This window comes from Electrona antarctica (genome assembly GCF_951216825.1).
Source record: "Electrona antarctica genome assembly, chromosome: 12".
Lineage (NCBI taxonomy): Eukaryota > Metazoa > Chordata > Actinopteri > Myctophiformes > Myctophidae > Electrona > Electrona antarctica.
Window position 1 is genome coordinate 29614443 of NC_136793.1, and position 19871 is coordinate 29634313.

Genomic DNA, 19871 nt, shown 5'->3' on the forward strand with positions numbered 1-19871 from the left:
ATATTTAAATGTACAATTTCAGAAAACATGTAATACAATATAAATCATTGTCTTCGTGTAAGTAATCAACTGGGGAAGTTTCATGGTGACTATTAATTACATTTTTACCTATTCACGTATAGGCCTACTGTAGGTGAAAATTACAAAATGTGCGATAAATATGAAAAAGCTACTCCTGTGGAAGGGTTATCATATATTTATTTACTTATATTGATCCTATAAACAATTTAATATAGGTATGGTTTTGCACACTTATTCATAACGTTCCAATTTTGGAGGTCTGGCTCATGGACTAAGAACTGGTTCTGAAATGAACCGGTTCCCAACCGGTGGAAAAGGGGCCTCTGAGAGTGTACAAATGAACCAATGAACAAGTGAACCAAACAGACCCTCAGAGTTACAATAACATTGATTTTACAATATAAATTGGGGGTCCCAGAGATATAAATGCCATTACATGGGGGTCTGTAGACTAATGCATATCAAACTGAGATTCCTTGAAATTAAACAGGTTGAGAATTAATGCTAGAGCCGTAAAAATCTTCTCTTATGGCAAATATTTTCAAATGGGTGTAATGAGTGTAATTTTCGGGGTCCTTGACATGAAAAGGTTTAGGAACCACTGTGTTACACAACCACCAGTTAGCATCTTGCATCGTGTTCTGCACATTGTTCCTGCAGTGCTTGATGTGATGTAGCTCAGTGGTTCCCAAAGTGGGGTCCAGGGACCCCTAGGGGTCCTTGAGAGAGTTCCAGGGGGTCCCAAGCTAAATGATAATTAGGAACCAAATTAACTTTGATTTTAACTTTGATTTTACAATATATTGGGGTCCCAGAGATAGAAAAGCCGTAAAAATATTCTCTTTCATGGGGGGCGTCCTTGGCGTATATTTTCTAATGAGGGTCCACTGGCTAATGAGGTGGTCCTTGACATGAAAAAGTTTGAGAACCACTGATGTAGCTGATACATCATCTTCCCTGTTAAAATGAAGGTCAATTCAAATTTTTTTACAGTAGCTGATAGCTGAATGGGAGCCTGCCTGATAAGCAGAAGATCCAAGGTTTAATAGAGAGTATGCACACATTACACATGCGCCACTTTTCCACCAGGACACGCCCCCCTCATCTAGACCGAATGGCAAAACATTGAGCAGCATATGTAGCGAGGGTGTTTGGAAGCGCTCGTTGGAAATCACTCAACCGTCCTGCTTATCACCTGTTTCTAAATGGCACATAATGCAGGAGGCAGCAGGATGTTGCGTTATTCAATCAAACTTTATTGACAGCCGTAGCCAATAGAAGACAAACAACAATTAAAAACATACAAAACAGGTATAAATAAATACAGGGGTTCATAAAACTCTAAAAAACTCTCACATTAATAAAAAAAATCTATAAGAGGCACTCATACCAATGTTTCCACATCAAAGAGCGGTATCTAACCGTGCTAAACCTAGGATTGGTCAACACCTTAATCACGTTATTATGTGACCCATCAAGTCTGCTTTTAAAGCTGAACATTAGGTTTCTCAAGAGAGCATGGAAGGTGGTTAGGCCAGAGTCACAGAAGAGCTGACTAGCACTGCCACCCCTAGGCTTCTTCAGGAGAATCCTGAGAGCATCATTATAAGCCACCTTAAGCTTGCGCAGGCTCTCTTTTTTATAATTCACCCATAAGGGGGCTGTATACAGCGGGGTGCAGTATGCTCTAAATAGGTTCACCTTGACCTCAACTGAGCAGTTGAAAAACGAGTGCTTCCAAACTCTGACACTAAGAAAAATAATCACCTGCATGGTATTTCTTGACCGACAGTAGCTCACAACATCATGTCTATGGTGGATTTTTATGACACAAAAACGTATAGATAGAAAGGATAATTCAAGCTTTCCGTACAGCTGCAATGTTGGTGAGTTTATCGTTGTTTTATACAATCGGGTAGGACTTTTCTGTTTGAATGTATGGGCCGTCAAGGTCAGAAAGTAGTTTTTTTGCCACTCAGTAGGCGTTCCCGCTTAACCTCCGGGTACGATGATGTCACGCGCATAGCCTTCATTCCTGGATCCGGCAACGTGTTGGTGAAAAGTGAACCAGTGTATCAAGTACAGTTGCAGTGCAGGTCTGTTTCACGATACGAGTAGAGGGTAAGTGGTCAACCTTTCCCGCTGTCCTGTCCTCTTACTCCTATTTCCTCACTTTACCCGTTTCCTTCTCTCTGTACATTATTCTGTCTTACTCCAGTTTGCTTGCTGTGTGATAAAGATTTGCAGCAGTATTTGTTTGATGAAATCATGCAGTAGATTCGTGTTTGCAGTGAGACTAATTCTCAGTGACCCCCACGAACAGCTGTGTGTGTGTGTGCGTGTGTGTGTGCGCGCGCGCGTGCGTGCGTGCGTGCGTGCGTGCGTGCGTGCGTGTTTCGTGACAAGGACATGAGCAGCTGTGCAGCATCTCAGTGTTTATTTGAGGAAGGCGGGAGATGGTAATTTTGATACAATTGAAACAGACGGTCCAACATAAAGGCTAGTTTTATTATCTAAAAACTTGTCATATTGTACATATTCCTTAATAGAGAACTCGATTCTTGGTAACCTTGAGGGACAGACTGCTAATATTATGCCCACCTGCACATCGGCACAGTACTGACTGCGTGTGTGTGTGTGTGTGTGCGTGCGTGTGTGCGTGCGTGCGTGCGTGCGTGCGTGCGTGCGTGCATGTGTGCGTGCGTGCGTGTGATTGTTTAACATGTTGCTGAATCATCTCTTTGAAACAAATCTCCTCTCTCCGATTCTCACTGTGTCTCTCTGTCTTGTTCAATCCTTTTGACACACACACACACACACACACACACACACACACACACACACACACACACACACACACACACACACACAACACAAGAACACTCGTAGCATACTAACATATGACTCAGTCAAGATGCTTGAGTAAGTTTGTAGTAGTATGATGTATCACTGAACAGTGCCAACTATCCCTGCAATGCTGATGCAATTCTCCATTTATATACTAGCTTTACCTAGTTTTTGTGTTTGTGCATGTGTGTGTACATACATATGCACGCACGCGCACACACACTGTGCATGTTTTCATTCCTGTAATTCTAATCTTGGGTGGTGATATTTGCCATGGCTATGTATCCACTTGGCGTGAACATGACTATAGGCCTATCTCACAGCCCGCTTTCCACGCCCACTTCCGGTAGATAGTGGTGTCATTTAACATTAGGCATTTACACTTTTTTTCTCTGGAGAATCTAAGTACATTTCCTAATGTTAAAATGTCAAAGACCGATAATAATATGAAGAAAACACAATGGTATAACAACTCAAATAAGTAGAATAAACCTTACCTTTACAAAACGGTAGTTTGTGGCTTACCTCTTTTAACATGGAAGCCTATGGACCGAAAAAAAAATAACACCACTAGCTCTAAAAGGGGGCGTAAAAGGGGGGCGGGCAAATGCTGTGAGATAGGCCTATTGTTTATCAGTTCATAGGCACGGGTTTCACATGCCACCATAGTGGAACAATGTTTCACATGCCACCATAGTGGAACAATGTTTCACAGGCCACCATAGTGGAACAATGCGTCACATGGTGACTTCACATGCCACCATAGTGGAACAATGCGTCACATGGTGACTTCACATGCCACCATAGTGGAACAATGCGTCACATGGTGACTTCACAGGCCACCATAGTGGAACAATGTTTCACATGCCACCATAGTGGAACAATGCGTCACATGGTGACTTCACAGGCCACCATAGTGGAACAATGCGTCACATGGTGACTTCACATGCCACCATAGTGGAACAATGCGTCACATGGTGACTTCACATGCCACCATAGTGGAACAATGCGTCACATGGTGACTTCACATGCCACCATAGTGGAACAATGCGTCACATGGTGACTTCACAGGCCACCATAGTGGAACAATGCGTCACATGGTGACTTCACATGCCACCATAGTGGAACAATGAGGGTTTCACAGGCCACCATAGTGGAACAATGCGTCACATGGTGACTTCACAGGCCACCATAGTGGAACAATGCGTCACATGGTGACTTCACAGGCCACCATAGTGGAACAATGCGTCACATGGTGACTTCACAGGCCACCATAGTGGAACAATGAGGGTTTCACAGGCCACCATAGTGGAACAATGCGTCACATGGTGACTTCACAGGCCACCATAGTAGAACAATGAGGGTTTCACAGGCCACCATAGTGGAACAATGTTTCACATGCCACCATATTGGAACAATGTTTCACATGCCACCATAGTGGAACAATGCGTCACATGGTGACTTCACAGGCCACCATAGTGGAACAATGCGTCACATGGTGACTTCACATGCCACCATAGTGGAACAATGCGTCACATGGTGACTTCACAGGCCACCATAGTGGAACAATGCGTCACATGGTGACTTCACATGCCACCATAGTGGAACAATGCGTCACATGGTGACTTCACATGCCACCATAGTGGAACAATGCGTCACATGGTGACTTCACAGGCCACCATAGTGGAACAATGCGTCACATGGTGACTTCACAGGAATAGCATATCCAATAGGGCTAAAATAGCTGCCACCTGAATGGATTGTGTGGGTGTGAACACGTATTTCTCCATGGGCCATGGCTCAGTGGTCCAGGCACCTTGGCTGGTAATCCAGTCTGGCAGTGTGCCGAGGGTTCGACTCCCGATCCCGACGGCCTTTACTGCATGTCTTCCCCCCATCCCTCTCCCCATTTCCTGTCAGCCTACTGTCTGTCCCTCCATTAAAAAATAAAAAAATAAAGGCGAAAGCCACAAAAAAAAACATTTAAAAATAATAATACATGTGCATAAACTGCATAATGCAGCAGGTGGAGAAAAAAAAGCCCAATTAAAAACTGAAACATGAGAAACTAGAAAAAGTGCCCTTCATACTCCTACATACTCTCTCCCCATGCCTTCGGCCTGGTGGAGACAATGATGTATGTTTGAGAACATGGGTACTGTATGTGAGGTGGGGGTGGGTGATATTTGTGGAGGCTAATGTCTGCATACAATTTTCAATTTGGGCATTTTGCAGATGCTCTTAATCCAGAGCAATTTACAGTAAGCAAGAACAACACATGGTAATACATCAAATACATAGAAATAGTCATCAAAGATCATAAGCAAGCTAAGAACCTAACATCTGTCTAACATTAGAATATATATGTACAATTAAACTATGAGTATAGACCATAGAGTGCTATGTCTACATAATAATATGCTATCTAAATATGCATATGGATCTAGTAGAAGCTCACGTGTCACATTCGTAACGTATTGTGAACTTAGCTATGTTAAGTGAGCTAAGACAAAGTGTCAATCAGGCTGGCTTAATTGCATTTTATTCCTCCATAAAGGACAGCATTGTCACAGGGTGAAGTACTGCAGGCAGAATGTATAATCTAAACCAATGAGGCACTACAGACTACAGCAACCTTGGCTTGGAGGAGTTGGAAGTCAAACTGGGTTTTGTTTGGGGAATCTGACTGCGTGAAATCCCATGATAATGTCCATATTAGAAACCACAAGTTGAAGCTTATGGATCTTATGTCTGCTTTGTGGTCAGGCCAAAAAAGAAAAGGAATTGATTTCCTTGCTGATCAGACTACCATCTGGAAGTGTTTGTGGGGCACGTGTGTGTGTGTGTGTGTGTGTGTGTGTGTGTGTGTGTGTGTGTGTGTGTGTGTGTGCGTGTGTGCGTGTGTGTGTGTGTGTGTGTGTGTGTGTGTGTGTGTGTGTGTGTGTGTGTGTGTGTACGCGCATGAGTGTGGGCGTGCACGCGAGTGTGGGAGTGCGCACGCAAGTGTGGGCGTGTGTGTGTTGATAGGAATTTGTGGATATTCTGTTACTTTGTTGTTTGAGTATGTTCTGGTGAAATTAAATTGAGTGGAAAAAATTTAGGTTGAGGTCTTGGATTACTGATGGAAGATAATGAAAGAAAAATAATTGTTTTTGATGATCGTTCAATCGATTGTGTTCCAGCTTGGATCAATGCAACTACCATAGTATACTTAAAATTCCTAATTATCAGTATCACAATGGAAACTATTTTTTTTTAAAAGGTTTAAAAATAAAGAGTGTATGAATTGCCTGCTTTATGAGTGCCTTTTCATGCTAAGCACTCAGCTTTTTCTCGTTTTGTTTTGTTTACTTTGCTTTTATTGACTTTTAATTGCTTGCATGGTTTAATGTTTTCTATTTTAATGGCAAATGTAACATCTGGCCCAGGGACAATGGTAGAAAATTAGCTGCTTGGTTAACACTCGCACATTTACAGTGATGGTGATTAATGTGCACTGTCCCTGTAAACGATAAAATCGAAATAATAATAATAATATACATACATACATACATACATACATACATACATACATACATACATACATACATACATACATACATACATACATACATAATCATAATAATGAGAGTGTGTGGTGCATGCATTTGAGTAAGTGGTGCTAATTCATACATATTCGTTGCATGCGTGTGTCACGCACCGGAAATTGGCAGATTCACAACGCGTTGCAGAGTAGCACGTTGTGAATGTTTTCAGTGTGCGACACCCGCACGCAACTATAAGCACCCAGCCACTACCCAGGCATGCTTAGGTGTTCTGAGTGACAGCAGCAGATTCCTCTGGCCATCTCCTCTGTGTGTCTGTTATGGACACTACAGTCTCTTTTCAGAGTGAGAAAATCGAAAAACCTTCTAACTTTAATTTAGTGTCCACATTGAATTGAAGTACTATGGCTTGTGCAAGTGCCATTACGTTTGGGGCCAGACAATAGCCAGACAATCTGTTTAAATGTATGAATGCCCCCCCCCCCCCCCCCCATCCATGTAACCATTTGTTCTTTGGTCTATGGTTTCCATCTGAAAACTTAGTTCTTACTGAATCACTTCTGTCCTTCAATTTAAAATAACTTTCTTTATCAGACTGAAAAGCCTTATCAAACAGGACAGGAGCATGCTGTGTGTGTGTGTGTGTGTGTGTGTGTGTGTGTGTGTGTGTGTGTGTGTGTGTGTGTGTGTGTGTGTGTGTGTGTGTGTGTGTGTGTGTGTGTGTGTGTGTGTGTGTGTGTGTGTGTGTGTGTGTGTGTGTGTGTGTGTGTGTGTGTGTGTGTGTGTGTGTGTTTGATAGGAATTTGTGGATATTCTGTTACTTTGTTGTTTGAGTATGTTAGTTGGAATCTGGTGAATTAAATTGAGTGGATAAAATTGAGGGTGAGGTCTAGGATTACTGATGGAAGATAATGCCAATGCTCTTGGATCATTTAACTTTAATATTAGGGTTAGGCCAGAGCCTTAGATATAGACAGTCCAATGGCGGCTCTCATACTCTCTACATAGACTTCTATTGAGAATGGGGATAACCAACTGGGCCAAGTCCTGGACCGGAAGTAGGCAGAAATGCATTGGACTCAGGCAACAGCCCAGCTTTAAGGATCTTAAATCCCTTTATTTTAGATTGTTTTGTAGTAATAGTACAACATAAACATTAAAGAGACTTTAGTTGTTACTGTACAATACTTTAAAACAGTTGTCATGTTGCACACATGCTTAAAATAGCTCTTATTTGCACCACCCTCGTTGAAAACAATGTATTTCCAACTCCAGCTTGGCTCAGTTCAGACTGCAACAGAGCTCGAGCGCTCGGTTTCCGCCCCCTCAATATCGTAACTCTTCTATTAGATGGCTCTGGGTTAGGCTTAGTTATAATGTGTGCCGTCGGACAAACGGTACTTCGGAACAATGGACTGCTGGTTACATGTCTGTCACTGCACTAGCAGGGAACCTGTTCAGTGGCGTGTTCCTCTGCACGCATTGGAGGGACATTTTATTTGTGTGCTTAATTAGCTTGCTTTATACACATGAGATGGACAGTGAGCCACGTTGGACCTCATCACATGTGCATAGAATTGCATCTCAGCCCCATTGTGTGTGTGTGTGTGTGTGTGTGTGTGTGTGTGTGTGTGTGTGTGTGTGTGTGTGTGTGTGTGTGTGTGTGTGTGTGTGTGTGTGTGTGTGTGTGTGTGTGTGTGTGTGTGTGTGTGTGAGAGAGTTGAAGTGGGTTGTTTTATGAGGAGTAGGAGCCCACAGATGGCCGTGAGAAGGAGTAGAGGAGCTGCTGAAGAAGAGACCAGCTGGTCTCCTTTCTCTCTTTCTGTCTTAGAATTCCTTTCTTTCCCTCTTTCGTACCGTTTTCATCTTTTTCTTTTTCTTTGTGTTTGTGTGTGTGTGTGTGTCTGTCTGTCCCAATGGGAATAGAGTGAGTGTTCTGGAATGAACTCATAGTTCCGGAAACCTGTATCCGTCACTCATCTCATTCAAGACTAGACGGAGACCCCCATCTCCATAGCCCCCCCGTCAATCATGCTACTGCATTGGCTGTGACATGGAGTTGGCACTATGAAAAGGCAGAAGGCTGTATAGCCGACAGTGACTGGCACCAGTTCATTGCTGCATCATTCATCTGGGTGACAGAATGACGCTGTTTCAGAAGCAGTTGATGATGATGCCATTGTGGTTTGGAGGGACGTGAGAGGTTCGGAATGCACAAGATTTGAAAATGAATAGTGAGGGAAAAGAATACATGCACAAATAAAATGCTCCTTACTGATGCTACCAATGGGAAGACCATTTTTGAATGAGTCTTTGTTTTGAAGTTATTTGAATTTTACTGCGAAATCACTTGGCTGTATATTATCACACTTGCGCTGTTGAATCAAACCTTCTGCCACCTGTAGCATGGTGCATGGTGTGTCAGCCATGTGATGATTACATTTGTTGGCCTTTCTTTTGCAGATGTACCAGTAGATATGCAAGAGATTGCATCTATCATTTGCCAAATAACATTGGTATATTATTTAATGTACCACCACATACATGTCCACATTTAGAGTAACTGTGGGTGTAAAAATGTATCTGTAAGTTATAAGACTAGTCATTATAAAAAGTTGTGGGAAAAGAAGGGGAGTGGGGGAGTGGGGCCTCTTCTGAAAGGTTGGAGGTAGAGGAGTAACGATGCGTAACTTCTCCCTGCCTTCAAGGCACCTATATTTGCACAGTAGAGACCCAGTTCTGTCTGTCGCCAGGACTCTGTGACTATACTGGAAGCTGGAACCAAGCCAACACCAGGCAAGTCCCGTAACAAAGTCAATAATCCCATTCGCTTTGGCCTCAAGAGGCCTTTAGCTTCCTGCTTGACTGTCATTGTAAACAAGCAACTGTCCTTAATCGACCTGCGTGCTTAAATAAAGTGTAAATTAGAAAATGAATGAATTAAACTAATAAATAAACATACAAACAAATATAAATAAATGATAGATGGATCATGGATGGATGTTGCAAAGCAAAATTAACTGAACGCTGACAATAATTGTGTTGCTCTCTGTGTGTAACTGAAAACCCTGTTTCTCATGTTCAATAACTACAGTAGTTATTCGCTGTTCAGGAACTCTAGGAATAACCAGTTTTGAATGTTTGTGAAGGATGTTTAACATGAAGAGGTATGTAGTGTGACCATGCCCTGCAGATCACAGTGAAGTTCATTAAAACATTCCTGGCTGTGTGGGACGGGCCAGTTTGTCTCAATGTTGACGGGAACCAGCTTAGATACGTAAGTGAGAGAGCAGAGAGAGGGAGAGAGAAGTACGCGAAGAGATAGAGAGGGCAAAACATATTATGAAGAGAGCGGGAGCGAGATCAGGAAGAAGAAAAGCTTTCACGCTCCATGTTTCTCTCGCTGTCCAGACGGCACTGTCAAACAGGGGGAAGATGAACGGCTACTTAGAGGAGAGAAGGGGAGGGGGAGAGAGGGAGGGAGGGAGTGATGTTGTCAAACGAGTGCGTCTTAAGTAGAAGGGGTAGGCAAGGAGTGTTTACAAGGGGCCGGTGAAAGGGATTTTCTGGTAGGCCTTGTTTGACATGGCCAGGATAACTAATGACGTTCTCTCTCTCTCTTGGTCTCCCTTTCACTGTCTGTATCTGTCTATCTCTCTTGTTCTCTCTCCTCTTTCTCCGTCCCTCTCCAGCCTCTCCTACACACACACACACACACACACACACATACACACACACACACACACACACACGCACACGCACACGCACACGCACACGCACACGCACACTATCTGACGCTCTTTCTCTATCCCTCACTCTTCTTCCACGCTATCTATCGTCTCCCTTTATCTAAATATCTATCCCTTTTCTTTTCTTGGTGGAGTTTGTACAAAGCGGCGCCTGTTGAAAGGAGGGCTTTTAGCTCTGGAGGTTGGAGGGGCCCGGGGTTGTTAATTGGGTGTTGACAGTGGCCCCTATATCCTGCCATCAGACCTCCCTCAGTGGACTACAACATGGTTCCTTAATGACAAAGCTTACACACACAGGGGACATCTGAAAGCTCATGCGGTTTAGTACCTGGAAATCCATTTGAGTCCACTACACTACAGGCTACAACGTTCGGACTGAGGAACTGTGGGGAGAAAGATCTGCTAATGTAACAATGTTTGCATAAACAAGTGTGCGTGTTCTACTTTTTATGATACATTCTTCCACTGCCAGCACCTCATAAGACATTCTCGGTTTGCGTTTTGTCCAGTCTAAAAGCATTTTCCGAGCGTTCCATTAATGACTCACATGAGGTTGTCAGTGATACGTTTGATACAAAGCCACTTAAGTCAGAAGACGTTACTGTGCAGGATATTTGACGTGTTTTACCTATTTTTTTTTACGCATGACACGTGGTAAATGAAATGCTCTCTATGGCAAAAGTGTTTCCATACCCAATTTGCACATTTTATTTTCGACAAAGACCCAAAATCTACCTCCTTCTAGCAGAAACCCTTTTTTTTAATTATTTTTCCATTCCAGTTTCTATTCAGGGCTTTATGCGTTAAACTCAAAATATGCTTAAAAACTGGTTGAAAATGACTGGAGTGATCAGCATCAAACTCTGTGTGCATAATGCCCAATGTTGTTTTGATGTGTCTTCTAAATCTGAAACTGACTGGCATCATGGTGGCACTGACATCATAGTGCTGACATCTGTACTATGATACTTTCTTGAAGATAACAAGTGAGGAGCGTACAGGGTCAAAACCTTGCTCCTTTCTCTGTAGTGTAATATTTTGACCTTGGTGCCTCTCACTCCCTTTACCAGATGGCTCAGGCTCCCACAGGAAAACTTATACAGCTGGAACAGGTTGACATTCCCATGTCCATTTTATCCAAAGTGCTGGACGTATTCATAGAAATATGTTCTGATCATATGTAGTGTCTGTCTGGTATCAAACAGATCAAAGTGACAGGCTATTGTACTGTTTGTTCTTTGGATACTGCTACATGGAGCTTCCCATAAATGCGATGAGATAATGTCGTACATGACTGACGTCATAGACTAGCCACATGATGTCCATGATCCACATGAAAGCTCTCCGTTATTAGACTCCATCTTGTTTAATAGATAGCATATTTCTACACACTGATGCCATACCATCCATCTGCTAAAAGTAGCTATGTCAAAAGGCCATGCATCATGATGGCTGCATCATCTTCCTGTGTCAAATGTACAGTAGATTCGCTCTTTTCAATCTGTCCAGTGAATGAAAAATGCATTGACCTGGTTGTGCAGGTTGTACAGTAACCGACTGTTCCTAGGCTTAACTGCGGTGATGTTTGTATTCTCTCTCTAATCTACATTCATGCATGGAACACAATAAGTTACTGTCTGTCTCTGGCAAAATGCACCACTTTTACCGTGTACTGTACAAGGAACACATTTAATGAAGCTTGGACTACTAAGAGATGTATGGTTCCACAAAAGTGCATTTTATTGTTGTGTGAAGCTGACCCCACTAGTCGTCAATAATTTTGTAAGTGCGCTATTGAACATTTGGGGCTGCAATAATTATTAAAACAATAAAAATAAACTTAGTGGCATACAGTGTTCATCCTTGAATATATCGTAATCTTCAAGTTTCCCCCAGAAATCTGTAACAGGAAAGGCCTTTTATCTTCTTGAAGATAACAAGTGAGAAACATACAGGGTCAAAGTCTTGCTCCTTTCTCTGCTGTAGAATATTTGACCTTGGGCACCTTTCACTCTCTCTTCCAGATGGCTCAGGGTCATGGGAAAATTGATGCTTACAGCTGGAACAAGTTGACGTTCCCATATCTATTTTATCCAAAGTGCTGGACGTATTCATAGAAATGTGTTCTGTTCATAAGTAGTGTCTGTCTGGTATCAAACAGATCAAAGCCACAGGCTGTTGTACTGTTTGTTCTTTGGATACTCGTACTACAGTACGTGCAGCTTCCCGTAAATGCGATGAGATAAGTGTGTAAATGGAAGTTGGGAATCCTGAAGAAAGTAGTGTAAAGTAGCTCAGTACATTAAGTTGTACATTTTAAGTACACTTTTGAGCTATTTTTACATTCTAGATTTTGTAGATTTTTATTATTATTACAAAACACACTAACCACTTCAGCCGTTTATATATTTCAGCCATTTGAAAATTGCAGATCTACAAGCTCACAATGCGTCGCAATGCGATACATTCTGTGCTTGTAGATCGGCTATTTTCAAAATATTTTTATACATTTTGAAATTGTGAAATTCTGTACAATGAGTACTTTTACTTTTGGCACTTAACGTATATTTTAAGATATTTCTTGGGCTTTTTGCCTTTATTGATAGATTAAGTGGAGACAGACAGGAAACGAGGTGAGAGAGACGAGGAGTGACATACAGCATAGTTTGTCAGGAATGGGACTCGGGCATTAGGAGCCTATAGCCTAGGTGCCCGGACCACTAGGCTGGCCTAGGCCGCTTTAAGTATATTTTGATGCCGATACCATTGTACTTACTAAATGTTGAATACGGGACTTCTACTTGCAACAGAGTATATCTACATTGCAGTATTGATACCTTTGCTTAAGTAAATTATGCAAGTACTTCTTCAATCACTGCCTGAAGCACATACAGTAGGAAGCAAAGATAGTCTACGATCACAGTCAAATCAGGGGTGTTTTAACTCTGTCAGAGATAAATGAACACTTCAAATTTGATTATGCAATCTCCACAACTTTGTGTTTGGCCCTTTATGGTCCCACCAACTGCTCTTTACATCTAGTGCCATGCAGGTCTTATCTGTAACATACAGTTGGGTGCCACCGATATTGTCCCTTATCATTTGACCCATTTAGGCCTGACCTCAACATTTTAAAAAATCCTTCTAAATCCTCCAATTTTCTGAAATAAATATTTTCACGATTTTTCAAAAATAGCAGATCTACAAGCTCGTAGCGCGCCACTCGGTGGCGCGCTATGAGCTTGTAGATCTGCTATTTTTCAATAGCTAAATTATAACAATGTTTAAAACACCAAAAGGGGTTCCCGCCCAAAATGGGTTAACTGTCCTTTTGCGCAGATCACGCAAACCTCAGCAAAAAGAAAAGGACAATATCGATGGCCTCCAACTGTATCTGTAACATAACAAGGGTGTCCATCAGAGACACTCAGTTAAAACCCGTCTTGGCTCTCACATCAACTTTCCACCGCTGGGCATGGAAATGGTGTGGCTTGTTTTGTGACACAGCACTGGATAGATATGGCCAGTGTCCTGCAGAAACTGGCAACATTATTTTCCCCTTCTGCAAGAAAATGGCACTGAGACCAATCATAACATAATAAGATGTTATGATTTTCATAAGAAATACATGGGCCTGCAGTTGATAGTTAAAGATATATACAAGGTTTCTCATTGCACTGGCAAAGGCAACATTTAGCCTACTACAGTAATGCTTGACTCCTTCAAAACCGCTCTCAAAGGGCACCTACGGACGGCTGCAATTCGAAACTGGCCCCCGTAAAATCTTAACCCCTCCCCACCACCCACCCCTTTTCCCCCTCACTGTATATGTTTCTTTTCCCTTTTTACCTCCTTTATGATGAATTCCTGTTCTCTTTTTTTTTTGCTATATAGAAGTGTCTATTTGTACGTTGATGATTTGAACAAGGTGGACCCTCTTGTAAACAAGTGTAATGCTTTATTGGGTCGTGCACTCACAGTTAACAGTCTTTGTATTGAGTTGTGCTTGAAATGTACTGTAATTCTGCAAACTGTTAATAAATATTTCAATCAATCAATCAATCATTCAAGCTTTATCGGTTCTAAAAGTCAACGTAAACTAATTCAAAGCTACTAGCTGTGTCCTATCACTTTGCAATAAAGTCACTTGTACACGATGAAGCAGAAGGCTTGTTAATACTGTTGTTTATTTATTTAAGTCATTGGTTTTGTACATATCATCTTTTTTTGAATATTAGATCCAAATTCTCTGGATTGATAGCAGACTTTTAAGCTATTCAAAGTTTTAATTTAAGCATTTTTTATTTGAAAATGTAATTATCGAACCTTAATTTATAGTTGCTTGCTGTAAATCTGTTCTTCATCATATGAGGAAGTACTGTATGAATGAGCCCTTAACACATACACAACGAGTGGGACAAGTGAGGGAGCATTGGGGAGTGGGATGGGGGAGGGAGGTGTAGAAAAGGCCAGTGGCCTCTGCTCAGCCCCCTCTAGTTCCTAAACTGCCCACCCGTTCCTGCAGCTCTGTCACTTCTCATTTGTTAATCCGCCTTTCTTCTCCCCCTCTTTCTCTCGTCCTCGCTCCCTTTCTGTCAAATCGGTCAATTGTTGATGTGACCTCTTTAAGCCCCACTCTCGCGCTCTCACAGTGTGCTGTCGACACACAACACCAGTTTGTGCGACCGGCGCATTAATAACGACTCTTAAGTGTATCATTTGTGAAGCTGACACGTTTTTACGCTGTTGTAAGCATACAAAAAAGGGTTATATATTCTACAGGAATAGGTACAGGTTCTTCACACCAACCGAACAACAGAGCATGCAGGGAGAGGCTTGTCACTGACACAGATATGCAGTGCTCACACCACTGTTCAGAGTGTGTAGAAATTGACCCCTTGAGGGTAAATTAACACTCTGCACTTTACTGTGGCTGCTAGTGCATCGCTGCACCATTTACACACATGCACGTTGCACGCACGCACACACACAAGCACATACGAGACAGCAAGAGAGAGTGATATGCTGATTTGTTGATATGCTCAGAGGTGTTTAATGTTGAAATTTCGCGGGTAAACGTAGTGACTTCTATAGGCTCATCAGCAGCTCATTATCACCAACCACCACTTCAAGTGATTATCTGTTTTTGTGCGTATTTAATTAGTATATTATATTGTGCCGATGGTGAAAATAATTAAAATTTGAAATAAAAAAAAACATTCAGGCGGAACAGAACAACAGACTTTGTGTGTGTGTGTGTGTGTGTGTGTGTGTGTGTGTGTGTGTGTGTGTGTGTGTGTGTGTGTGTGTGTGTGTGTGTGTGTGTGTGTGTGTGTGTGTGTGTGTGTGTGTGTGTGTGTGTGTGTGTGTGTGTGTGTGTGTGTGTGTGTGTGTGTGTGTGTGTGTGTGTGTGTGTGTGTGTGTGTGTGTGTGTGTGTGTGTGTGGAGAGAAAGAGAGAGAGAGAGAGAGAGAGAGAGAGAGTTTAGAGTTCCACCATTTAAGCCAGAGGATGTGCTTTGATGTTATGTGACAGACAGCTGAGCACAGATGAAAGAGCGGAGATCGCCTGTCCTCTAGCTGTTGATTGACAGAACACAACCACTCTGAAAATCTGCATCCTGTCCTTTTTAAAGAAGCCAAATCTTCATGTCTCAGTGCCATCTTTCTGAACTCTGATCCTACAACTAAAATCCCATGTTTGTTTGGTTTGCGTGAATGAGACGATCAGGCTTTTATCTTTGAGGCCATCTCTTTATCTTCAAAATGTCTTTTAAGGGTGTGATTTATACTTTAGTTGAGCACCATGCTGCAACGCGTTGTGAGCTTGTAGATTTATACTTTAGTTGAGCACCATGCTGCAACGCGTTGTGAGCTTGTAGATCTGTGCTGCCTATCTGTGTGTGATATGGCACGCTACAAAATGGGCTTTAGTGAGTGAGATGATTGATTGAAAACTTGCAGTTTGTAGAATAAGCACAGGAAAGCACAGTTCAGTACAAGATCTGCTAAGAGGAATAAAAAACCCAAGCAAGCACTAAGGCTTGTTACCATTCGGGTCCTCCATTTTCACATGGTTATTGCATGTTTCTCATGTAGGCATTCAGTGTTTTTAAAATAGAGCCGTTCATTAGCATCATGTGTATCCACTATCCAACTACAGTTTTTGAGACTGTTCACCAGTGTTGTATTTGAAAGTTCAAGTGCATCAAACACTTCATGAGGGCTTTTGGCATAGGATCAAGCCCTTGTGGCTTTCCTACTGTACCAGACCATAGGCCACTTTTGTATGGACTATGTTTTGTCAAATTGTCTTCAAGACTTTCCCTATTGATTACACTTTTTACAGATTTGATATTGATATTTTACATACACTACTGTATGGGTCACAGGTTCACAACCTGAAATTATTTTGGGCCTGGATAGATCATAATATGACATGGACATGAATGAAAATAATAATAATAATAATAATAATACAAAATTTAAAAACTTAAATTGTGAATAAAAATGGAGTGATAGAAAGAGAAATATGTATGTGCTACTAGTATATTTAGAAGAGGAAAGTAATGCTTATTTTGGACCATCTTAAATCGCAGCTGTGAAGCATCTGGTCTCAATGATCGTGCCAGAATGAATAATATCTCAAAAGCCATGAATGAAAGACACTTCCGTCGTCCTTTTTTTTTTCTTTCTCTCCTTTCCTCGAGTGACAAACAGGTGCTCTTTTGAAATCGGATAACTAGAGAATACTGGAATGGATTTGTTCCAGTTCTTGGATGCACTGTATCACTTGTAGAAGAAGGGAAGGATCTGCAATGAATTTTAAACTTTTTTTTAATAGTGTCCTTCAAAGACTTAATCCACCCCCTCCCCAATACTGTATTTGTATTGTTTCGTTTTTAATCGCTTTAAACCTGTCAACCCTATCTTAGACACATTTTAATGTAAATGACTTTGGGTTTTTTCATATAAAGCCATAAGGCTGTACTTCCATTGTGGTCCTGAGTATACAATTCATCAACAAGATGAAACGGCTTACAAAGTTATTTTCCAGTAATATTTTGTTTTGTGTTATATATTAGCTGATGTAGATTTGATACTGAATCTTCTCTCTTGTCTCTCATTATCTTGGTCATCTAGCTAACATATTGGACAGTATGCTGTTAAGAGCTTCCAGCAGGGCGGCGGCAGAGAGCGGGAAGGAGACCAGCGGGAGCACAGCTCCTATTTTGAACTCCCAGAGACTGCTGTGGTGTCACTGCTCCCACCACTGTCCTGAAGAGTCCAACAATACATGCAGGTAGCGCACGCACGCACGCACGCACGCACGCACGCACGCACGCACGCACGCACGCACGCACGCACGCACGCACGCACGCACGCACGCACGCACGCACGCACGCACGCACGCACGCACGCACGCACGCACACACACAGACAAGCATGTGTTTTACTTCACTACTTAAGGATTCTGTTAATTTTATGGTGGTGGTGATGATGATGATGATGATGATATATGTCATCTCCAGCACCAATGGCTACTGTTTCTCCATGGTGGACGATGAGGGAGGGGTACCGGTGCTGACGGCAGGCTGCCTGGGGGTGGAAGGCTCCGAGTTTCAATGCAGGGTGAGTGCAATCAGCAGTAGATCAGCCTTGAAGATCACATTGAAAATCACTTGACTACTTTGAAGCCGTAAGCTAAGCATACATTTTTACACTATTACTCTGGATTTTATAGTGTAATTATCTCCTATAGCAAGTTTGTTTTGTTTGTACCGTAGCCCGCATGGCATGTTATTATTTTTAATTTATTTTTAACATTCTGTTTATTAATTTTTTTGTTTATTTACAAATGCAGAAATAAATTGAGAAATACAAACAGAGTAACAAATACAAAAAACAAAAACAACACACACAAGAACAAAACACAAATCAATGCATAAGAATAAGACGTCTTGCCAGAAGAGTCACAAAAGCGACAAGGTCAGATTGATATTTAGGCGGGGGATGGTTTCAGGAAGGACGCCAAATAGGGAAATGGGCAACTGTAACACATCTGAAATAGTATCAAATATAGCTGACCAAAAAGACTGTAAGGCTGGACAGGTCATATGAAGAATATTAGCTGGAGCCTGGTGGCATCTATCACACATTGGATCGACATCATCATAAATCCTGGCTAACCTAACCTTGGTCCAGTACACCCGGTGGAGAAATGTATTTAATGTCATCATGTCATGGTTTTCTTTAACTCAATCTATGCCAATATCGATATTTCTCATATATATCGCTTAAACCCGCCTGTGCCAGATGACGATAATCTCGTCATTCTTTGATTTCTATTCATCCAGAATTAATACTATATATATTTACTGTATTTTATCTTCCTGTTGCTAGGCAACGCTTGCTTCAATTGCTACAATTGTATTTGTAATAATGCATGTTAACAAGAACTCGCAAGAGAGAGTTGGTAATTAAATCATGTAATTGTGAAACAGAACAGAAAGGCTGGTAAACGAGGCTATTGACCAAATCTAGCCTGCGTGATTGTGTGTGAATTCATGTGTTTTTCTTTTTCATGACGTTCTTCTAACTAGGACACCAATCAGAGGAGGTCACTGCAGTGCTGTAGAGAGCAGGACTACTGTAACAGAGACCTGTACCCCACTCTGCCCCCCATCAAAACACCCAGTAAGACTGTCTGTCTGTCTGTCTGTCTGTCTGTCTGTCTGTCTGTCTGTCTGTCTGTCTGTCTGTCTGTCTGTCTGTCTGTCTTTTCACTTTATCATCCTTCCTTTCTCGCTCAAGCATGCTACGTCTGTAATATAACATAACAATTAGAACATATATAATATGATGCCATGCCATGTGAGTGTAAAAAGTGACCCGTAGTGTCCCCCACTATCGGAGTTAAGACTCTGGATTCTATACTCTTCTGGTCACTGGTGCACATAGACCCAACCCAGAGGAGGAATACAAAGGTTGTGATTAGTGTGTGGGTATATGTGTGTATGGGCATGTGTGTGCATGTAGTCTGTGTGTACAGCATGTGTATGTTGGGGTCTGTGCGCATATCTGCATTGTGTGTGTGTGTGTGTGTGTGTGTGTGTGTGTGTGTGTGTTTGTGTGTGAGAGACTTTCTTTAGCCCATGTGTGTAATGTGTGAGAGACAGTAAGCCTAGATTCCCAGGGAAATCAGAACTCCCAGTGCGCACCGAAGGCAGAGTCATCAATCTGAAACCCTATCAGAGAGGATCAGGAAGGGAATTCATTGACTAAGCCTTCGGCTTCCTCTCACTTCTGACTGGGGTCTTGAGGGACAGGGCTGCGTGCCAGCAGAAAATGAAAAATTGATGAGTGAAATATGATTTGGACTTACTACTTGATTTACTTTACACTGCTTCTTTCAAGCGCATTGTAGCATTGACTGATTTATTTTCTAGTGTTTCTCTTTCCACTTTTCATTCTCAGGAAGGCAGGTGGTGTATATCTTGTTTGTTGTTGTTTTGGATCTCTGACAGAAAGCAGATTATTTATTCACTATCCTTTCTTTCTTTCTCTCTTTTTTATTCTACCCTTTAACATTCATCTATGTCCCTGTCCTCTCTCCCTCCACCTTTAACATTCATCTATGTCCCTGTCCTCTCTCCCTCCACCTTTAACATTCATCTATGTCCCTGTCCTCTCTCCCTACACCTTTAACAT

At 41.9% G+C, this 19871-nt stretch overlaps 1 protein-coding gene across 1 annotated transcript in view; it reads left to right on the top strand.

Moving 5' to 3' along the window:
- The window catches only part of bmpr1ba (bone morphogenetic protein receptor, type IBa), a 119755-nt gene that overhangs the window by 94329 nt on the left and 5555 nt on the right, over nt 1–19871 (top strand). The window contains exons 5-7 of the mRNA XM_079517060.1: nt 17304–17463; nt 17693–17792; nt 18764–18857. Of these exons, the coding sequence (XP_079373186.1) occupies nt 17304–17463; nt 17693–17792; nt 18764–18857 (354 nt within the window). The remainder of the gene's footprint in view (nt 1–17303; nt 17464–17692; nt 17793–18763; nt 18858–19871) is intronic.